Source organism: Phlebotomus papatasi, chromosome 1, assembly GCF_024763615.1.
Source record: "Phlebotomus papatasi isolate M1 chromosome 1, Ppap_2.1, whole genome shotgun sequence".
NCBI lineage: Eukaryota > Metazoa > Arthropoda > Insecta > Diptera > Psychodidae > Phlebotomus > Phlebotomus papatasi.
Window position 1 is genome coordinate 88218733 of NC_077222.1, and position 23102 is coordinate 88241834.

General features: G+C 34.0%; 1 protein-coding gene across 4 annotated transcripts in view; it reads right to left on the bottom strand.

Moving 5' to 3' along the window:
- LOC129797963 (protein sprint) overlaps window positions 1–23102 on the bottom strand; it is a 179183-nt gene that overhangs the window by 95020 nt on the left and 61061 nt on the right. Inside the window, exon 1 of one of the 4 annotated variants that reach the window (XM_055840867.1) lies at window positions 2587–3208. The exons of the other annotated variants lie outside the window; for them this stretch is intronic. Coding sequence (XP_055696842.1) covers window positions 2587–2639 — 53 coding nt within the window. The 5' untranslated portion in view covers window positions 2640–3208. Of the gene's footprint in view, window positions 1–2586; window positions 3209–23102 lie in introns of those variants that run through there. 4 annotated transcript variants of the gene reach the window in all.

Consider the following 23102-nt stretch of genomic DNA (forward strand, 5'->3'; position numbering starts at 1 on the left):
TTGGGGCTTACTGTCGCAATTGGGATTATGTTTCTGTATTCTAGACTCGATAATTGCTTACAGCTTTTTGTGATTCGCTATTGTGTTAAATTACCCGGTTTCCATTTCAAAGAATTCGATATTTTGGCGTAAATAAATTGACATATAGTATCTAGTAGAAATTAAAAATATTTAGAATTTCTTTAAAAAGGTTTAAATATTTCATAGAATGGCCTCAGAATTAGAGTTCCACATTTTTTCATTATAATCGATTAACTTTTTACATTTTATTTTCAATTTTAGGATTCAAATCTTAACCCAAATAAAAGTCATTAAAACTTTTTCATAGTTCTAGACCAGTATTACTTTGCCATAGAACAGTATCTGTACTAATGTCTCAAGCTTTTAAGCACAAACTGGATAAATTATAAATCAAGCTAATTTTGTGTTGCGAACGTTCAACCAGGAGGTAAAAACAACTATCATATAGATTGATCAGCGCCGATAAACCCATTATGGATACTGATCGGCATTGATAAACCGATCATGGTTACTGATTGGCATCGATAAACCAATAATGAAGACTAATCAGCGTCGATAAGTCGATCATGGAGACTGATCGGTGCGAATAAAGTGATCATAGGGATTGATCGGTGCCAATATAGTGATCGTGAGGACTGATCAGTGTCGATAAGCCGATCATAGAGACTGATCGGTGTCGATAAGCCGATCATAGAGACTCATCAGTAATCAGTGTCAATAAGTCGATTATAGAGACTGATCAGTGCCGATAAGACGATCATGGAGACTGATCAGTGTCAATAAGTCGATCATAGAGACTGATCGGTGTCGATAAACCGATCATAGAGACTCATCGGTGCCGATAAGACGATTAAGGAGGCTGATCGGCATCGATAAGCCGATCATGGAGACTGTTTGGCGCTGATAACCAAACATGGTGACTGATCGGCGTCGATAAGCCGATCTTGGAGACCTATCGGTGTCGATAAGCCGATCATAGAGACTGATCGGTGTCGATAAGCCGATCATAGAGACTCATCAGTAATAAGTGTCAATAAGCCGATTATAGAGACTGATCAGTGCCGATAAGACGATCAAGGAGACTGATCAGTGTCAATAAGTCGATCATAGAGACTGATTGGCATCGATAAGCCGATCATGAAGACTGATCGGCGCCTATAAGATGATCATGGCGACTAATCAGGGTCGATAAGTCGGTCATGCAGACTAATCGGCGTCTATCAGTCAATTATGAAGACTAATCGGCGTCGATCTGATTGGCGACTGATTGGCGTTGACAAGCCAATCAAGCAGACTGATCGACGCCGATCAGCCGATCATGGAGACTGATCAGTGTCAATAAGCTAATCATGTAGATTGATTGGTACAGATAATACGATCATGGAGACTGTTCGCACTAAGATAAGGTTCTATTGCATTTCTGACCCTAATAAAAAGTATTAAAACTCTTTTAAAGTTTTAGATCATGACTGCATTTTCTTATAGAATTTTATCTTTATTGAATTCTTCTAAGCCTTTGTTCAAATCTACATAATGTCTGGTTTTAGATGTTGAGTAACAAAGTAAAACTTGGTCTGCTACTTACAGTCCCCTATAACTGCAAATAAGTAGATCATCCAGATTGATCGGCACCAATAAGCCGATAATAGAGACTGATCGACATCGATCAGACGATCATAAAGATTGATTGACCTAAGACATTGTTGGCTTGAATTCTTGACCCAAATGAGAAGTATTGAAACTGTTTCAAATGTTTATATCAGTATTACATTTTCTTAGAACGCTATCTATACTAAACTTTTCTAAACTTTTCAGCATTAACATAAAAATATTTCAAATCTTGAAACATTTTCAGATTTAGGCGATGGACCAGAAGATGTTGTTTAATCACGGTTAACTCACTATAGCAACTGATCAACGGATCGTTGAGACTTATCGGCGCCGATCAGCCGATCTGTCATTCACGATTTACTCAATGACAATACTTTAAAAAAAAATCAATTTCTAAATCTGAAATCTTTTGCATGTAATGCCATTTGGATTAGAGTCTTTAGTAAGGTTTCAGAACATAACCTCAAAACTCGGTTATTTTGCATATCTTCAATTTGGCTTTTCGACTTACAATTAGAACTTAATTCTTTTGAGGAATTTTATTAACAAAATTATATTTTTGTAGAAAACTTTTGACAGAAATATATCTCAAACATTCCGCACATAACCTCAATTTTGTTTAATAAATTTTCGGTTTTATTTTGTAAGAATTGTATTATTATTTGTCTACCCATATCATCCCATAAATTCTTAATACCATTTGGATAGTTAACCTAATTTATAGCAAACATAAAAAAAAATCTGTTGTAAGTAAATAAATCTACATGCCATGTATTTTAACATCAGCTACAAAAACCATTCCCGAGTGCCAAAAAAAAGAACTTTTCGTCCATGAGCAAACACAAGTGTTACCCATAAGTCGCAAAATTGAACGTATAGAGAATGTGGCCGATATCGCCAAATGTGTGAAATGCAAATAAAATTGTTATCTCCTTCCTGAAAAACACAATTTACCTTCTATTTGAAACAGTTGCCAGCAGAAATGTCGTACACTTGGAAATGAGCATTTTCTCTAGAGCGTTATAAAATTTTCCTTCACTGAATCACTTGAACTCACATCTTAGCATCTCGGAGATATCGTGAACTTTTATCCCCATGAACCTGAATTATTGGCCTCTGCATTTGAGTCAACGCAAATTAATTGGTTGTCGTAAATTTCAATATTAATAGCACGCCCGAGGTTCCGTTAAGCGTCCTCCTTGGCTCGATTCTTGGGAGATTTCTGCGCGCAAGAAGAGTGTTTTAGCACGTCGAAGATAACACGCGACACAATGCTATGCCATTAATTTGAACAGCAAGGAAGAGAGCTTCCTGACAAGGTTCTGGTGAAGTGGTTCATTGTCACAGGAAGTTGCACAATAATAGCACAAATGAAAGAACTCTTGTAAGCACTATTGCACTCCGGATTGTTTGTTTTCTGTTCTTTTTATTTTCACTTGAGCAATCGTCAAAGTTATCACCCAAAACACAATAAAAGTCTAATGCTGTAAACCTGAGGCTATTTCTTCCAAACTACCACTCTAACCATCCGAACGCCTGGCAAAAGACTAAATTAGTCATTTTCTTCATGTGTAACGCGAACGCCACCGTGTAGAAATAGCATTTGTATGTAATCGCTCTCTATGGGGCACCTTTGCATGGTATGAAGTGCCGATTTTTAGAAAAATACTTTAAATTTAAATTATTTTATACTGTGCGAATTTTATTAAAAAGAAAGTGAAATGTGCTTCGTTACTGCAATTTGGATTTATAAAATTTGCTAAGAAATAAAGTAAATATTAGCAGTTAAATTATTCAAATTATTCACTAACAAGGGGAGGAACCCAACTGTCTCCCGCGGATCGGGACGAAATTTGGCATGTAAGTAGGGTCCATATAGAAAGTTAACCAGCCACTGGCTTTTTACTGTGCGGCCATTAGAAGTAGTCATTGTGACCATTCATAGTCATGAATTTCTTATATATGAAAGATTCTTTTAACATTTGTTGCTATTTTTCTTTGACCTGAAAATGCGTTTTAATGATGTTAAAGCTTGGTTTGTGATTACTGATGAACGTCAGAACCCTTTCATGCGATACACCTTCATGGTAATGTCATAGGTCATCCGAGTAAACATTATACTTTTTCAAGGAAAATAATATTTTTAATATCAGCGAATTTTTCTTTCAGATTGTTTAAAAATAGCGAATGGGAAAATTTCTTATTCTTGTTCCTTTTTTTCCTCTTTAAATTTTACTGCTGCCGGATTTCTTTTTCTTTCTGGTAAGATCCACATTGCATACTTTTTCGTCTTCATTTTTTTTATTACAAAAATGATTGTTTTTTATTCATATCTCTGCCATTTTTTATTCGATTTTGATGAGTAAGTAGTCGTTAGGAAGGTCCCAATGAGCTTTGTAACATAACCAAAAATCATAAAAATCGGAAAATTACAACTGTCAAATTTTCAAGGTAAAAAAATACTTCTTCGGCTGAATTAACGTTTGACTACATTAACAGCGAATTACATTAAAATTATGTGGTTAGTTTTGTCTATATGAGTTTTAATTTACTTTTTAAAATTCTACTTTGAAATGTTTGGAAAATATTAAAAAAAACAATAATAGTTAGTCTGAAATTTTCAAAAATACACATTTTCTATACAATATAAAAATATTGGATTTTTTATCATAAGTAATCATTATCATCAACATGTAATATAAAATTTTTGCACAATTTCAGGAAGAACACAATTTATTAAAAAAAAAATATAAGAAAATTTTGATACCTTGTATTCTCCTACTCTATCTTTTATTTATTCGAACAATGCAATATATAGATATTAGACTTCCTTGAATATTAATGGAAATTATGCAAGATTATTGCAGTTATATTTTTATTCAATTAATGGGATACTACTTTATTAGAAAGAAAAGAATTTCACGATATGCTACTTTAGGTGATTTAGGACAGAATATTATTTTCTAGTTGCATTTGGTTTTCTGTCCATAACTGCAAAACTACTTGACCAAACATAAACATTAATATTTATATGAAAATGAAACGTCTCGATCCGCTCTATAATTTTGTAAATATTTAAACATCGTCAAACCTCCTCTAGTAGCGCTAAAATCGCTTTGAAAGTTTTGACCTTGAAAATTTGACAGTTGTAATTTTCCGATTTTTATGATTTTTGGTTATGTTACAAAGCTGATTGGGACCTTCCTAACGACTACTTACTCATCAAAATCGAATAAAAAATGGCAGAGATATGAATAAAAAACAATCATTTTTGTAATAAAAAAAATGAAGACGAAAAAGTATGCAATGTGGATCTTACCAGAAAGAAAAAGAAATCCGGCAGCAGTAAAATTTAAAGAGGAAAAAAAGGAACAAGAATAAGAAATTTTCCCATTCGCTATTTTTAAACAATCTGAAAGAAAAATTCGCTGATATTAAAAATATTATTTTCCTTGAAAAAGTATAATGTTTACTCGGATGACCTATGACATTACCATGAAGGTGTATCGCATGAAAGGGTTCTGACGTTCATCAGTAATCACAAACCAAGCTTTAACATCATTAAAACGCATTTTCAGGTCAAAGAAAAATAGCAACAAATGTTAAAAGAATCTTTCATATATAAGAAATTCATGACTATGAATGGTCACAATGACTACTTCTAATGGCCGCACAGTAAAAAGCCAGTGGCTGGTTAACTTTCTATATGGACCCTACTTACATGCCAAATTTCGTCCCGATCCGCGGGAGACAGTTGGGTTCCTCCCCTTGTAAGAAAAAATTGTTTATTTAATATATCCTTGTTGTATGTTGAATAATTTGTAATTAGTAATTTGTAATATTTGTAATATAAAGATTTTCTCAAATTTACGTAAGCAAAAAACTTTATAAATATCCAAAATTCTTTAACACTTCGTAGAACCCTAACTAAAAGTGTCACGGAAGGACCAAGTGGTAGCCGCTGCCATTTATCGGATTTTACAAAATATTTTGATATTTTTACTTATATTTTGATATTCGAAGCTTTAGTCAGTTCTTTTCTGGTGTCTGAATCAGAAATTTCACCTCCTTGAGTACTGTATCTAAAGATTTTTAACCATTCGATGTTTTCATATTTACCAGAAACATGGAGTAAGGGAAAGTAGTCTGCCTTTGAATGCGTCAGCCTTTGAATATTTCATTTTTTCTCTTATTTTTCAAAGCAAAAATTCTACTTTATGAACAATAGTTAATACTATTAACTATTTTCTATCAACTTCACTTAACAAAATGGATTTTGAGCTTTGGGAAGTAAGAGAAAAATTGAATAATTCCCAAAATTATTCATATTTCAGAGTTCAATATTTCCCATAATTCTTCTCAATAATTTGCAAAAACACTTTCAATTTGTTCTTTTAAGGCTTTTATACACTAACAATCAATAAAATTACATCTGCAGAACGTCAAACTCCCATATAAAATGCATATGGCAGCAACTGCCACTTGGTCCTTCCGAGTGCAGTTTTTTGTTTTTGCAACATATTTACATTAATATTAATTTTTTATTAAAAATTTTATAACGAAAAAATAGCCAGATAAATTCTGCACGCATTCGATCAGGCCTCCAGGCGAAATTATATATTCTTCACTATAAAAAATTAAATTGAAAACTAAATTGGCAGCGGCTGCCACTAGGGTCCTTCCAAGTGTTAAAAAAAAAACTAGAATTTGTAAGCAAAGACAAGTTATCGGAACTCATATTCAAAAATAATGAGCAGAGACACATACCATTTAATCGAAAATAATTGCCACAGGCCTGCATAGATAATATTATCAAAAATATTTATTAGACAGTCTCTTACATAGTTCTACATTTACAGGAAAGTTATTCAATATATTCAACAAAACATTATTCTATTTAATCTGATAAAAGGTCTGGAGTAAAACCTTTAAAATGCTAAAGCTCCACATGAAAAATTGTAGGTCTTGAGATGCAAAATTTGAAAATATTCTACTAAAAAATTATTCATATTTTGATAACATATGCCGGAAATCCGAGACCAAGATCAAAATCAAAGACATTAAGCCCATTATGTTGTCACTTTGAGTTAATGTATTTGTGGAACTTGAAGTGTCTTACCTAAGACTAACAATTTCAAGATAATCTACATTTAAAGAAGAATAATTTTCGAAAAAATTGAAAATTTAGGAAAATGCATAAGTACAAGAATAATAATTCTTATTGTTCAATGTATAAATTATAAACGATATTTTTATAATAAGCAGAGACATAAACCATTAGAGCGATAAAATTTGCGATTAATATTGTGAAGAATTTGCCTCTTTAAATGGCTAAGGTTAGTGGATTCGCTATATATCCCACGCCCCTTCCTCCGCAATACGCAATGTGAAAATTATAAACAACATTTTTATAATAAGCAGAGACATAAACCATTAGAGCGATAAAATTTGCGATTAATATCGTGACGAATTGCCTTTTTAAATGGCTAAGGGAAGTGGATTAGCTATATACCGTCCCTGCGTCCTCCACAATACGCCTTTAGATAACCTATAGCTCCAACTACCCATTTTGGGGCAAGAATTGCAGAATATTTTCCTTAAGAATCACTTTTATACTTCAGCCCTATACTTCGGGAGAGCTATGCGTATACGATTGATTGACAAGGAAGACAATTTATATGGGAGAGACAGTACGGGAGAGGAGGTTTAAACTGCGCCTATATGATCCAGGCAATTTATTGCCTGTGGTACCAATTTCATGGCGATTCGTCTGCTGTGTGAATGGGGAAGCTCTTGAGTTACAATAGCCGTGTCAACCCTTATGAGAAACGCGTATCCTCTTGTTCCTGTAAATGAAGTCTCTACGATTTCACGGTTCAGGTTGAGTCCACCTGCCGCGAGAATATTTAGCCAGGCGAGTCGACTTAGGGCTCATTGGAAGTCGAGATACAGAATCTCTTAAGGGAATGAAACCTGGCGATATCCCCTTACACTCTGAGCACCGTGAATATACCCCAAAGACTGCTGTCAGCAATCCAAAGAGCATTACTTGGCAATGAACCCGTCGGAGTTTAGCAGATTTCCTAACCACGCCTAGAAGAGGTCGTATATGGATTCTGGGATATTCTATCCAAATTAGACAACATGTAGGCAATAAAATATTAGTAATGTTTTTATTCGATGTTTTTATTCAGTAAGGGCAATGGATGAGTTTCTTCACTCCCTAATAGGGGATTAGTCAGTCCGCCAGGGTGCATTTGTTACAAGGGTGAGGGCTCCTATACTCATATTCGTAACAATATATTCTGCTTTTTTGCCTAGCTCTGTGAAATATAAATTATTTTTTGGTTTGTCCGAATTAGCAAGGAAAATAATTAATCCACGATAATTCCGAAAAAAAATTTCAGCAATTAACTGCTGCATGGTCTTCGGTATGCTTTCACTTTAGGTATTGAATGTATTTTTAAACTTTACTAATATTTTATAAAGAAATATTTTTATTTATTTTGTGGTTCAAAGATTATGGTAACATGTCGATATATCATTGTACTCAAAAAGTGTTTTTAGTAAGAAACAGTTAAGGCGATGTTAAGTAAAATGTTCCATATTTTACTTAAAATGTAGGTTTCAGTTTTTAACCAATTTTTGGCATTTTATTTTATTTTTTTGGGACTGATATTAAATTTATTTAATATCTGTAAACTTTACTTCTTAATATTTAGAGAAATTTAGAATATTATTGCAACCATGTATTGGAGGAGAAAAATTGAGCACTATCGAACCTAAAACTAAAGCAAGGGTGTCTTAGCTAATTGAAATTGTAATTGATTTGAATTTGTCCTCTAAAATATTAAGTTTATATTGAATTTTCCTTTAATACTAAACCATTTATAGCACAAACTACAAGAAAAATGAATTTAAGCTTGTTTTAGGACTAGATGGTGTGTGTCTCGGCTAACAATTTCCTTTTTTAACCCTTTAAGGACGACAAAGTCAAAAATCGGGAGTCAGAAAAATCACTTTTTATGACTTTTTAGAGCAAAACGTAACTTTAGAAAATCGTAGGAAAAATTTAATTTTTGGGTCACCGGTGACCCAATCGTCCTTAAAGGGTTAGGAAATAGAAATTTAAATTTAAAAAAAAATCCTCAAAGTGCAGCGAACATTTTTAAAGTTCGGACACATCACTTGGAACAACCCAAAGGTACAAGAAAGCATATTTAGTTTATATTGCGTCCGTTACAAATACCTACATTCATCCATGCTGATTTTCTGTACTTTTGCATGTGTTGAAAGACATAAAGACACATTGGCAATTTCCGTGCTTCTCACACTTGAATCTATTGCTAGAGCAAAACCTCTCAAGAGACAGACAAATTAATCTGTCTCAGTAAAAAATGCAGTGATTCAGCGGCAAAAAAGTCGCACTATCTTGAGGAATTTCTAACAATTTTGTTCCAAGTCTCAATTTTTATCCATTGCGGATGGTAAAACTCGACAAATACGCGACATTCAGTGAGATTTCGTGACTTGCAGAAGAAATTGCCATTTTTATGGAAAAACTGTTGGTGATGGCTTTTCCATTTGGTTATTCACATGAGAGTGCAAATGCCGCTTTTTCCATCGATTTAATTGCCATGAATTGTATATCACGATGTGTAATAATGTAGCGTGATTGATTAGCAATAATTGCCACTCAAAAGTGTTCATTAGCGCACTTTTCGCTAAATAAAAAAAAAAACTATATAGATGAAAATGAGGGAACTCCGCGTGGAAAGAGTGACTGATCCACTTAAGCAGATTGTGTGAAATGTTTGTTTACTCGCGCACATAGAGTATGCGTATTAAATCGATTTCCATCACTCTCGCGTGTTTGTGATCGATCGGTCGGTTGGCAAAGGGTTCAAATGTTAGCTAAATAGACCCAAAGACACTGACCTCGAAGACTGAAGATCGCCAACTGACAGAAAATTGGGCCACTTAGAGGAGCAGCAAATGGCAAAAGAAGAAGTTCCAATGAGTCAATTATGAAAATTTCATGCCGTGACGAATTCGCTTCATTGATGAGATGACAACAATCGTAATGTTTTATGTTTATTGGCCATTTCACACACTTTTATTTAGACATTCTCCTCCCTTGTTTTTACACGCAGAATTGTTGCCAAGAAACTGTTTGTGACCCAAGGGGTTAACAAATAATTGGGAACAGTAGCTGAATTTGGATAACACTTCCCCAGCGTTTAGTTAATAGTGTCTCGACTAAGCTATGAATACTCTATTCGAAAAGTAAACTGTGTTAAAAACTTCTGGAATGATTAGAACAGATTGACTAGATTTCAAATTCTGAGAACTCAAATAGGAACAGTTCAATTTTTCTTAGGATTAGATGCTATCATGATTATCACACTGTTCTTATATTTTGAAAAGGAAGAGTTGTGAAATTAAACATCAGAAACCCAAATAAGAACAGAATTAAGCAAATAACAATATGGTTTTATTAAAACCGATAACAGTTTTTTTTTTAATTTCGCTTATGAGAAAAATAAATCATAACTGTAACCGGTTAGAAATACTCAATATTTTGTTTTTTTTTTAATGTCGTACTGTAGATTATAAAAACATAAGATTTTGTGGGAACAGTTGAATGTGTCTTAGCTAAAATGCACGAGCATGAAAAAGTTAAACGCGGCTTATGGAAAATTGTTTTTTTTTAGGCTAAGATGTATTAAAGCGATATAAAACATTTAAAACAAAAATAGGTGTGATTATGAAGGAATCACACCTGAAAATGGTTAGCCGAGACCCATAAAGGAAATTTATGAAAATGATGAGTTAGTTTTTAGCACAGTAACTATAATACTTTATTTTTTCCGTTAAAAAGATATTTTCGTTTGATCTTGTCTCTTTATAGTTAAAAAAATTCACCTAGATAGAGTGAATATCGAATAATAGTCCATGACATCACATTGAACTGTATTTTATGGTTTATGTCATGGCTAAATATTCATAAATTTTAGTACCGTTTAAAAAATTGAAGTGTATTTATTATTTTTTGGATTTTCTTATACAATTCTGTCTAGTTACTTCGATCTTTTATATTTGTATTTGAAATCAAAGTGCTTTAGGATTGCAAATTTAGTTCAATCCAAATTAATTTAAATTTGAAACCATTTTTACTGCTTCAATTTCTATTCCTTTTTTTAAATATTCCTAAGAACACTTTATACAATAATAGAAATAAAATATTAAATATAAAATTAACTATTTTATACAGCCCCAAAATGTATCTATAAATTGTTCTACAACATGAATCCACAAAAAAAGATTGTTATAAAAACAGTATGATTTGTAAAGTGTCTTGACTAAACTTAATGAAGAATTTAAGTAAAATGAGTTAAAGAGGTATAACAGGCGAAGCGGTAAAAATACGAAAGCCAAATTTAGGCAACATACTTTAAAAATGGAAATTGTTTTAGCAACAGTTAATTTTTCAACTCCAAATTAGAAAATTACAATTAAGTGACAGCCTCATTCTGTCAGCATTTTGTCATATCGTTTTGATAGAAATAAGAGGATTTCGACGATTAAATATGTTTAGTCCTTTATTGTAATTTTCTAATTTGGAGTTAAAAATATACTGTTCCTAAAACAATTTCTGTTTCTAAAGTGTCTTGGCTGAATTTCGTTTAGAGGGAAGTGGGACACCTTTGAAATTTTGATTTTCCTCCTATTTTTAAATAGAACTGAGCCATATCATAATGTAATTTAGCTTCTCAATCTGTTTGTGTAGCTAAATTATATCATGAAAAGTTTAAATTTTATTTAAAAATTGGTAAAAATCCAAATTTCAAAGGTGTTCTACTTTCAAAGGTGCCTCTCTTCTCTCTACGCATTTTTACCGTGTCTGAACGTTTATAGAATTTAGTAAATTACCCTATTTTGCCACTTGACTCTTTTTCTTTTGATATCCAAACTTACATAATGTTTGACTAACCCTCAGAAAATTGATTCAATTTAACACTTTGCAAGTCCAAAAGAAACTCTTCTATAATCACATGAAAAGCTGTTGTCCCCTCAATTCAAATCATAGCTATTGACTCAAAATATTACGATGGAGAAAACATGGATGGATTCTTCTTATGCTCCACTTCTGAGGATGCCCATAAGAAAATGCTCTGTGGATGGGGAAACCCTTTAAGGATGGAAAATGTGGTGTGTCACCAAATCCACAATATTGGCACACCCTCCGTGTATTTTGCACCAAATAGAATCCTTTATGGTAATGTTATTGTGTGACTGAACAATAAAATATGATTGCCTCAACTCATTCTCTTCCGCCATGAATTTATGTTGCTCCCAGGGAATTTTTTCTTCTCTCTGTCTCGAAGAAAAGCCTCAGTGAGTAATATTGCGGGAGATCAAGAAAATGTTTTTCATCTGACACCATCTTTCACCATTTTTCTTCGTGGGCTGCGTTTGGCAAGTTTTTCGTGGCGCGAAAATGTCCTTTATTGCTATGGCAATTTTCTCCCGCAGATGATTAGGAGTTTGGGAAATTTATCGTCCAATTTTCGACTTTTTCAAATAATTGGATTATTTCGAGTGGCACAAACAAATAAATGAAGTGAGAACCAGCATGAATTGGTGTACTCAGAGAAAAAACGCGGATTATAGCAAAGTCAGACGAAAGTGAAAAACTTTGGGAAATTACGTCAAATTGTGGTAAATATTACCATGATTACCGTAGTGGATAATTACCATAGATAGTGAAGGATAATTCAGCATAGAAATTAGTGAACAGAAATATACAATGGTAGTGGCAGCATAGAGGAAAATTGGTAATCGCAAATGAACAGACTCATGTATTACTGACGTAAATCTTACCTAAAGAAAATTCTATAGGGGAAAGGGCCCGTGCTTCATACGATCCTAAGCTTCTTAATGATGAAATTTTTCCTATGTTCCCCTAGTTTTTAAAATATAGATAAGATGAGTCACGTTTATTGAGAAACGTAGTAAAAATTTAGTCGTTACGAAGGGTAGGATCGTACGAAGCATGGGTACTTTCCCCTATTGAGGTAAGAAAGGTAAGAGTTTAGGTATATTTCAAGCCATTTTAATGACGTTCAAATAACATTTTCATGACCTCATTCAAGACTATAGCGAAAAGCTTCAGGCTTCGCACACACTCTGGCTTCTTACACTTAAAATTTTTTCCGTATTCCTTTAATAAATCTGACCTAGTGGCAATATATTTTAATAGCTAGCCTTAAGTCTCACATTTCCTAAAAAAAAATGATCAAATTTATTAAAGGAATATGGAAAGATATAAAGTTTTCGAATCCAGAGTATATGCGAAGCCCGAAAGCCTTCCGTTAATAAAATTCTGCTACTAGGAAAAATTTCTTATGGACTTATTGAGACTCCCAATATTTTAGTTAATAGACTATAGGATTAAAAGACCAAAGGAGAATGGGCAAAAGGGTATGAAAGGTGATCCATGTGGCGTACACAGTCAGAACTAGGTGCATTTTATAGGTAATGATATAGGATGAAAAGAGTTCTCCGGTCCAGAACCTTAAGCATAAAGACTAAGCTACTACTGTATTGGACTATGATCCTGTCAGTCCTCACGTATTCGTTTGAGACGTGGGTTCCACTCGCGGTTCAATTTGTATGGCGATCAGTGTGATCCTAGCGACAGATCGCACGATCTGTGCGACGCTACAGAATCATCGCGCGATCACGATTCACTCGCTGGCCATACTTATTCACCCCCTGGCAAACAGAATTGAAAACTCTTAGCCGCGTTTTAGAGGAGGATTCTACGGCGGATTTTTGTCCCGTATGTGAGGAGGAACTCTGGAGCCTATACAACGAGGTGTATGAGCGCTACCAAGAGGTAAACTGTCGTCAAGCAAATACTCCTCAATAGGTGCCAATAGACTGCTCATCTGGTTCACAAGGATGAGGACGACCCAGCCTAGAAAGTCTTTCGGGGCAAATTCTATGTTTCTAGGAAACGAGGCCGATCGAGACTCCGATTGACCGACTCAAGTTGGGACGGGTCCTGCGTCAAGCCAAGACGAGCAATGGAAAACTGTCGTATCCGAGGACGATTTTCGCCGGGAGTCCTTGTAAAAACACCTTTATCGTTTCGAAAAATCGCTATATTGACATCGAATTACTCGAGATCAGCTGAAGGGATCCTCGTGAAATTCGGTATGGGGTCAGTGTACGGCTTAAGCTTTTAAACCATACATACTACCACCTTTCTCTACCCCTCCTTTAAGTAGCCATCATGCGAAATGAGGACTTTTTCTATCATAACTTCTCTCTGAGGAAAAGTAGAAATCAAAAACTTGGCATGTGATCAAGGTTTCTAGACGGCTTTTTAATCATTTACTACACATGCATTTTGGAGTCTAATTGAAGAAGGGGGAGGTAATGCGATATATAGCGCCTTCTCCTCAATTATGTGCCTCCTATCTAGAGAGGTCTAGTATATGGTCCTTCTAGAGCAGATTGGTCAAAGGGCTAACAACACCTTTTCGTAAAAAGCAGGATTGCTATGAAATGAATACAAAACTTTATCTCGGATACGAAGGGATTCAGGGCAACGACCCAGGTAATATACAAAGGTCTTACTTTGGAACATGGAACGTCTTGAGCCTTAATTGATCTGTATTAATGCATGCATTCGACAACTAAACCACTATAAAATGGACATTACAGCGGCACAGGATGTACAGTAAAAATGCGCACATTTCATATAAGAGGTCATTTTTCTTCAAAAAAATAGTTTTTATGCCCTTGGTCCAACATCGTTTAGAACTTTGGTTCCGAAACAAAACTTGTTACCTATACCCTTTTCAGTGATATAGGTCTTAAGGTGGAGGCATAACAACTACTCTTGCCCATTCTCCTTTGCTTCGATCTTGATTCTATTTGGGTTTAGTCTAACAATCGACAGATCGCTGCTTAAGGGAACTGTAAATAGCACAGTTAATCATTTCTTGATCTCATGTTTATCTCAGATTTTTCTTTCAATTTTCTGAGTACAGCGAAAGTTTAAGATGGATGTGGGAGTTTTACCTTGGGTTGTGAGTAAAGTATCTGTGACATTGTTGAAAATTCACTCATGAAAAATTATTTATACACTCATAAATCTTTGTTTTATCCACCAACCATAATCCACAGCAAGATGAAGCACATGGAGCGTTCCAACATCTTCAGTCTGAAACTCCCACAGTAATTTTCGCACCTTAATCTCTCTGTCGTTTCCGCGAAAGGGATCCATAGCCCAAGTTCCTTTAAGATGTTTTCTTGTTAAATATTCTTCCACTGTGGAATTTTTAATTTATCCAGATAGCAAAAGTGAAATACATAAAAATTCAAGAGCTTTTGTATTTACTTTTTTAATCTCTTCATCTCTTCATCCTTAGTACTCACCATCATCCCCCAAAGAAGGTTGTATACCGTTCTTGTGAGACAAAAGTTTGCCTTGTGGGTGGAATTTTCAATTGAGAAAAATGTTCATTCACCCAACAAGTCTTTGCAAAGAGCTTCCATCCGCTGTTAGCTTTTAGTGAAAATTAACCCCAGGTGTATATTCCAAAAACTTCACCGTGTAATTTGCCTTTATGTTTATTGAGATGATGTTTATGGAGCCACTTTGAAGTAGTTTCAAGTGTCATAACAATTTATCTCTCAATTGCTGTTGAGTGGATCTCCCATCGCAAGGTACACATTTTATGTCCCTATTGGACAGTAATTCCGAAGTGCGTTTGCAAATGCAAACCCTCCAAAAAGCATTTAAAGCCCTCCGGAAAAACTGGCGGGAAATTGGGATTAATTTTGTGGAGAGGATACATAGGAATTTTACGAGCCAAACATCGCACAGAAATTCAATGGATCATCCCGGGGAAAAACAACTTCATAAAACAGACGGAAAATCCACATACAGAAAAAGTACTCTAGCTCAAAAGCTCCCTGTTCAAAACCTCTCCCTTCCTCCCAACCCTCAACCAGATGAAAAGTGAATAAAGATGATCCCTAAGCCCAAAGAAAAAAAAGTCATTTATTCAGTGTCAAGTTTAAACAGCTCACAAGTCAAAACTCAATTTAATTTGCAAACATTTTAAATGTCATTTATCAGTCAGACGACTGGGATGAATTCATTTTGGTTGGTGAAATGCACGAAGAGTCTTCAAGTATTCAATATTCTACCTCTTTCCTCTGTCCCAGAAAAAAAACCACCCTTCAGTGGAAAATGATATGCAATGTGGCCTATTTTTCACATAAAAAAATCCTCCCTGTCGCCCACAAAAGTCACTTTTTTTCCATGAATAATAAAATTGTAACTCTCTGGGGGTAGAAGGAAGAAGTGATTCTGCATCGACCAGCATTGAAATATGCGCCAAGACAGTGACTCAGGAAAATTTCTAAGACCATGACTCTTCCAGAACATTAAAGAAGTCTCAGAAAAAGTTCCTGCAAATCTCAATGGGAGATTGCGAGATTGACTTTAGTACGGTAATAAATGCGCTGAGAGTGATTTGACGAATTTTGAGGTTTACTTCTGAAAGTGAAATTCAGGAGGGAATCCTAATTATCACATGGATTTTTATTAGAAGATTGCTCAAAATTGCGAGAGTTTTAATTGAAGTGATTAAATTGGAGTATCAAACTGCAATTCTACAATTTATTTTGAATTGTGTATTATTCAGATGCAATTAAAAATTTATAACCCATAAAATTTTTAAATGCTATCACTTTCCTCTAGTTGACCAGAACTTAATAGCATAGAAAACTTTAAGCGAAAAATTTTTGATTAAACATAATAAAAAAATATTAGTCGCATAGGGTTCTATAATAGCAATTTAGAATGCTTGAGATGCTCTTAACTTGTAAATCTAATCAATTGGAGATCACGAGTTTTAATGCTCTACATTTCTTGTTTTTATGCATGTTTTCACGACTTAGGGCAGAATCACATTGACAGTAAAATGCTCACCGTATTTCGTTAATTTACACATTTTCATTGCAATTATTATGCAAATTCACAATTACCGTATTACCTCATCTCATACTCTGTGGCACTAGGTGAAAATAAAATAAAAAATTGAAGAAATAGAACAAAAATACGATAAATGGTGAGCAAAAAAACTGTAGCAAAACAATCCTACAGTTTTTTGCTCACCGTTTATCGTATTTTCGTTTTATTTCTTCAATTTTTTTATATTATTTTCACCTAGTGCCACCGAGTATGAGATAAGGTAATACCGTAATTGCAAATTTGCATTAGAATTGCAGTGAAAATGCGTAAATTAACGAAATACGGTGAGCATTTTACGGCCAATGTGATTCTGCCCTTAATCCATGTTCTTCTTACTAGAAATATTTTGTGTATCACTTTTTTCTAAAAGAGTTATCAGAAAAATTAACATATGCTCTTTTATTTCTATAAGTTTCAAAAATAATAATGAAAACAATAATAAATCCAGAATGATAATGCATTCTTTTTCAATAACATTAATGTTTATAGAGCTTTCTATATAAATAGTTCATTCATTCTATTTGAAATATCTTGAACTTGAAAACACGTAAATTTACCTGCTACAACTCTTTTGAACATGATAAATAGAAACCTACGACATAACTAAAAAGACACTTTATAAAGAACTTTTTGATGAAGTGTTTCCTAGAATTTTTTCCAGGAAGAAATCACGATAAAAAAAAGCTTTAGCTTTATTGCTTTTGAAGCTATACGAGTGATTGAGCCAAAATATGTGAAAAATTTTTCTAAATTTCATATTTTCCTTAATGAACCTCATGAACCTTCTTAAACGTACCAAGTTTTAAAATATTTGAATAGGGCATATGAAGACTAAAAAATATTCGAATTTTGAAACCTATTTTTAGAATAATTTTCTTTTTCAACCGCTTAATACTATTGAGTTCAAGGGCCTAGGACATCCACCCACCAGTCCACGTCTGTTGATCCTCCGCAACTTCAAGAAGATGTTCGGGTTCGATATTAAGCCGCTGGCAAGATCCTGAATTTGATTCAGCCACCTTACGTTCCTCACTTGATCTCGACCAGTGATTCCCTTAACCGTCCGGAGGTACCTCATCTCGGCAGCTTGTACTGACGATCTTACTTTTTCGATCATTACCGAAATCATTTTTCTTTCGAAATCGGGAAAATTAGTCTTCAGAATATTTGTAGAGCAGTAAACTTTCTATTTGTTTCCTAAAAGCTCGAGATCCTTTCCGTCTACTTTTCGTATAGATAGATAAGTAGAAAAAATTAACGGAATTTAAATGGTTTTAAAATAGAAAATATGTTCATATTTTACTTTGCTTAAAAAATATATTTTTTTAAACACAAAGCGGCGAATTTTACTAATGACATACATGTTGAACTAACTTATACTGCCCAAATTTAATATAGAAGTTTCGCTTTTAAAATATTTATTTTCGCGTTATAATTTATAAAATTGTGTTAACATACTTAAAATTTTTCGGGATTTGACTCAAATATATATCCCAAAAGCAAGACTTTGAAAAGTAAATTCAAGAACATTTTACTTCTCTGTCTCAAAGAGAGAGCTGTAGGGTGGAGTCTACACTTATGGACAGCGTGCAAAAATCTTAAGTTGTTACGTAAACCGGATTTCGAAAAGTTATAAAATAATTTGTTTTTTGATTTTTCAAAATCTATTTAATGTAATAACTTAAGTTTTTGCAAGATGTCCATAAGTGTAGACTCCACCCTATAATCAACACTTTTTCAACTTGTTATCAAGGTAACTCATGTCGTAAAAGGTATCAACTTGTAGTCTTCAGAGTCTCCTCCCCATAAAAGCATTCTCTAGAGACGCTTTTCCATTTATTTTGAAAATGTTTTCAACGGTTTTTTTTTAAATTATGGAATATGTTTTGGAAGTAGCCAAAGTGGGCATTTTGTTCATACATATACCTATAACCGGAAAGTTCGAAATTCGAATCAGTTTGTTACCGTAATCAGTTTGTTACCGCAAGGAGAAAAGGGAGGAGATATCCAAATCCGGTCTTCGGTAACCCCCCAATAAGTCGAAAATAAAAATGTTTGTTTCTAGTATTTTCCTCCATCCCTATTTCCACAAAAAGTCACACGACTATTTTATGAAGAGGCTTTATATTGGTGTATGATCCATCTTATATCGGAACACCGGTATACACCAAAAATACTCAGAGACAATTCACGTAGAGCACTATTAAAAAAAATATTTTTTAAGGGAAATTTTCAAAAGGTCACTTATCATATATTTGGAAAATCTAAAATGATGCAAAATCTTTATAACAAACCTTAGCTAATAGTAAATCTAATAGGCAGTAGATGAAATAAGGCGATATTTTTTTTAAATAAAATTGTTTCTAATTATCTTAAGCGTTGCACGATATGAATAATTCAAGATACGCTAGCAAATTACTGCTACCAGCACGATATTTAAAATGATTTACTATCGTAAGTATGCACGCTAAGGTCGCTAAGGAGTTAAATTCATCGATGAAAATAGTATTAGTCGTATCAGCTTATGAAAAAAATTTAAATTAAAATGTAGATACGACAAAAGTAGACAAAAACGACAATAGTTTTATAACCATTTTAGGTTTAGTTCAATTTCAGTTTTTTTTTAATTAAACATGTTTGACTTTTTATACAGTTTGTGTTCTTTTTTATTTTATAAATATTTATATTAAATCAAGTGATTTTAATTATTCTTATAAGAATGTATAGGAAGTTTTCATGGTTAAAATAAAGGATTTATACAAATATTTGAAGTTTATATTCTTGATAATAATTAATTTGTCTCAGTTTTTCGTTTATCGTCAAATAGTGCATAATTTTAAATTAGTGTTTCAAGTTGGACAATTCGCCGGTACAAGTTGGACATGGCTTTTTTCTTGATAAATACAGTACAAAATTTGTTTTTAAGCACAAGGAAACAAATTATGAAACTAAAGCTTTAAAAATATACAAATAAAAATTAAGTACTAAATTTATCAATACAAAAAGACCTGTCCAAATTGTACCATTGTCCAAATTGTACCACTACTGTCCAACTTGTACCACTTTACCCTATATCAGAGAATAAAAAACACTTTTCTATGCTAGAATTTTTTTTTAACTTTATTATTATAGGTTTATTCAACAATACTTAAGTACCTTTTATTATGCGGGCTTCAAACCTAAGGCTTAGCCATATAGCTTAACTTCTCGAATTTCTTATCAATCAATAATTTTTGGAAAATTATCAGTTAAGATTGGACAACATGGGAAAGTGTTCAATTAAATTTTGAAAAACCAATGAAATTGGTTCTATTTTGAATTTAGAGACCATCGGAAACTGGGCTAAACAGGTCTGAAGCTGGCCTTAAAGTGTTTTAAAAATTCTATAGGAAAATTTAAAGTATCTTGCATATCCCTTCCTCTGGTCTATCTCTTTATCAATATCGTTCATGATGATTTTATTAAATCTCAGAATGCAACAGCGGTCTTGCACTTGAATCGCAATCTCAAATATATGAAATGATATCCCCAGATGTTCCATCCGACATTCCCCATTTTAATTAAATGCACTGCAATTGAAGACGATATCTTCAAGAGTAGAATTTCAATTTTCCCACCTCCCAACCCTCCAATTGATTTTCAATGTTGCAAGTGTTAGCGGGAGGCTTTCCAAATCCCCAGGAATTATTCTGACATTTGTCTGGAGATTTTTTGGGGGTGTCTCCAGCGTTGATCAACAAGTTTTTGGGCAAAATTCCCTCGATAAAAAAATCCACTGTTTGCTTATGAAAGTGTCATGCATGGAAAACTTACAGAAGGGAATTGATAGAGTGAATTTGTCGAATCAAATTCACCCTCTTTTGTCGAGCTCAATCCAATTTCTATGCGCCTATGCTGAGGGTTGATGCTTTCCCCTCTCGATGGCCAGGGGAGGAATTCTTCATTATCATCAGCATAGATTTTTGCGGAGCAAATGTGGAATTGCCGATTGATGTTCATGATTGCAAGAGACAGGCAGAAGTTGCGTCTCGTGATCTCATTTTCCCAATATTCAACATTTTCTCCATGAAGGAAAAATGGGGTGAATATTTTGTGCCAAGGCTAAAATATTGGCGGCATTCGGAGCGTGTAATAGATTAAGAATGGATTGTCTAATGGACGATTTGTGCGAGATATTGAGATACCGGAGGGCTGAATGCCATATCTCTAGCAAAGCAGTCATTATGTATTGATAATATGTACATAATGAATGGTTGGTGCCTCATGCTGTATTTCCCTCAGCAAACATTCCAATATTCTCCATGCGAAGAAAATTGGGATTGAGGCAGAAAAGTTTCACCAAAGTCTCATCCTTCTTTTCATCTCCGATACAGATAACTCCCATTTAATGTTCTCAGTTGCTTGGATTTTGGAGTGTTTAAATGATTGTCTCGGGGATGAACCCATCTCCTTGTTAAATTAAATGCATGGCGACGACATGAACAAGTTTTTGAGGGGTTGAAACTTCTGGGTCACAAATACCCCCTCTCCCCCGCAACACGAGCGGTCAAAGAGAAATCCGCAGAGGATTTATTTGTTGCCGAAACTTTAGGCAATTTTTCACAGATATTTATATGAATGGAGTTGCAAAAGTTCGAGATTGAGAGAAAAATGGACTGTCCAATCCATAAAGAAATTACTTTTCTGATAGGAAAATTGGAAAGAGGATGTGAGGTATTTTTGCGTGCTAAGAGAGAATTTCGTTTATTTCTTTTTAACCTTACAAGCTGAGAAATCTTCTGTTGTAACATGCATTTATTCTTTGAAAATTTTCTTTTGCCAGAATGAAAATATTGAAATTCTTGCCAATTAATTTTGCAAAGACCTCGAAGAACTCGTGTCTTGCTATACCTCAAAAATACTTTCGGATCACTTACCGTTTCCAGGTTCTCAATCGATTTGAACCGATTCATAAATCACTCAAAACATTGCCCAAAATAATTTAAGAGTTATGTAATTGGATTTCGGATAAAAATTAGTTATCGGTTATAAACCGGTTCAGTACCGGTTCAGAACCATTTGGAACCGGTTCAGGTTTATCGGAAATTCCAAGACCTTTCCAACGTTTCCAAACGTGGTACCATTCTGTTGAGAAATACTCTCTCCAGAGTCTTTTTAACCTTTGACTTTGAAATACTATTATTAAGGCTCCGGTACTCCTTTTAGATCAGGAAAATTTCATTAAATCGAAATTCGCATCCCTTTCTTTCTCACACTTTTGAATATGTCTATCTTATTCTGTCGCATTCCAAATTCGCCGGAGTTGAATTTGTTGCGATGTTTAAAAGAAGGAGAAGAGTGCGACAGAAGTAAGAATAAGAGTGAGAATGAAAGAGGCTTGAATTTTGGCTACATGAAATTTTCCAGATCTAAATTTGAACTGGAATCATTATGGCTCCGGCACACCTTTTAGGTCAGGAAAATTTCATAAGATCAAAATTCACATCCCTTTCTTTTTTAAAAGTTTAGCAGATGTCCATCCTACACTTTTGCACTCTCCTTCTTCTTTTGAACATCACACCAAATTAAATTAGGTCAGTTCAATTTTGAGACCGAAAGAATGAGAAGTACTTATGCAAAACTTTTGAGAAAAAAAAGAGAAGTGAATTTTGATTTAATGAAATCTTACCCATCTAAAAGGTGTGCTGAAGGAATTAGGAATGATTCAACAGTATTTTCGTATATGGACGAATTGTCTGCTTAAACAACTTCTAAAACATTTCTAAAAATAATAGAAAAAAAAATCCCATGACGAGTTTTCGAGCAATCCCAAAAAACATGGTTTTAGAGAGGAAGGGAAGAGGTGGGGAAAAACGAGGGACACGTTAACTGGTTAACTGAAGGGTCGACTTATAGGGAGATCCTCGAAGGTACCATGTCTGTATCTCTAACCGTTTGAGCTCTAGGCGTGATAAAGACCAGACAGATAGACGCACAGACACACAAATGGTCAGGCGGACAAACAGCATGGAACAGAAATCATCTGAAATATAGAATTATGTTGAGAGAAGTGGTCTTCGAGACGTGGAAGGTGCAAATTTTTGGGGAGATTTTATATTTATAATCGAGGGATAATATGTTAAAATAACCTCACATTTATGAGGGAAAATTTACATAATTTTCTCATACTAAGAAAGTGTTCACTAAAAAACTAAAATACTTAAGGGACCTGTACCCAATTTCGTCCAGCTTGCAATTTCGGCCACTTCTTTTGTTCCTCAAATTTTCCATGAATTTTTAGTTTTTACATTACCTAGAGATTATATAACACAGAAAAGACAATAATAAAAGTCAATTTGACAAACGAGGTGATGTAAAAAAGACTTTGGAGGAAGTCCGAAAGGGAAAGGTACTATGAAAATCAGGTGGCCGA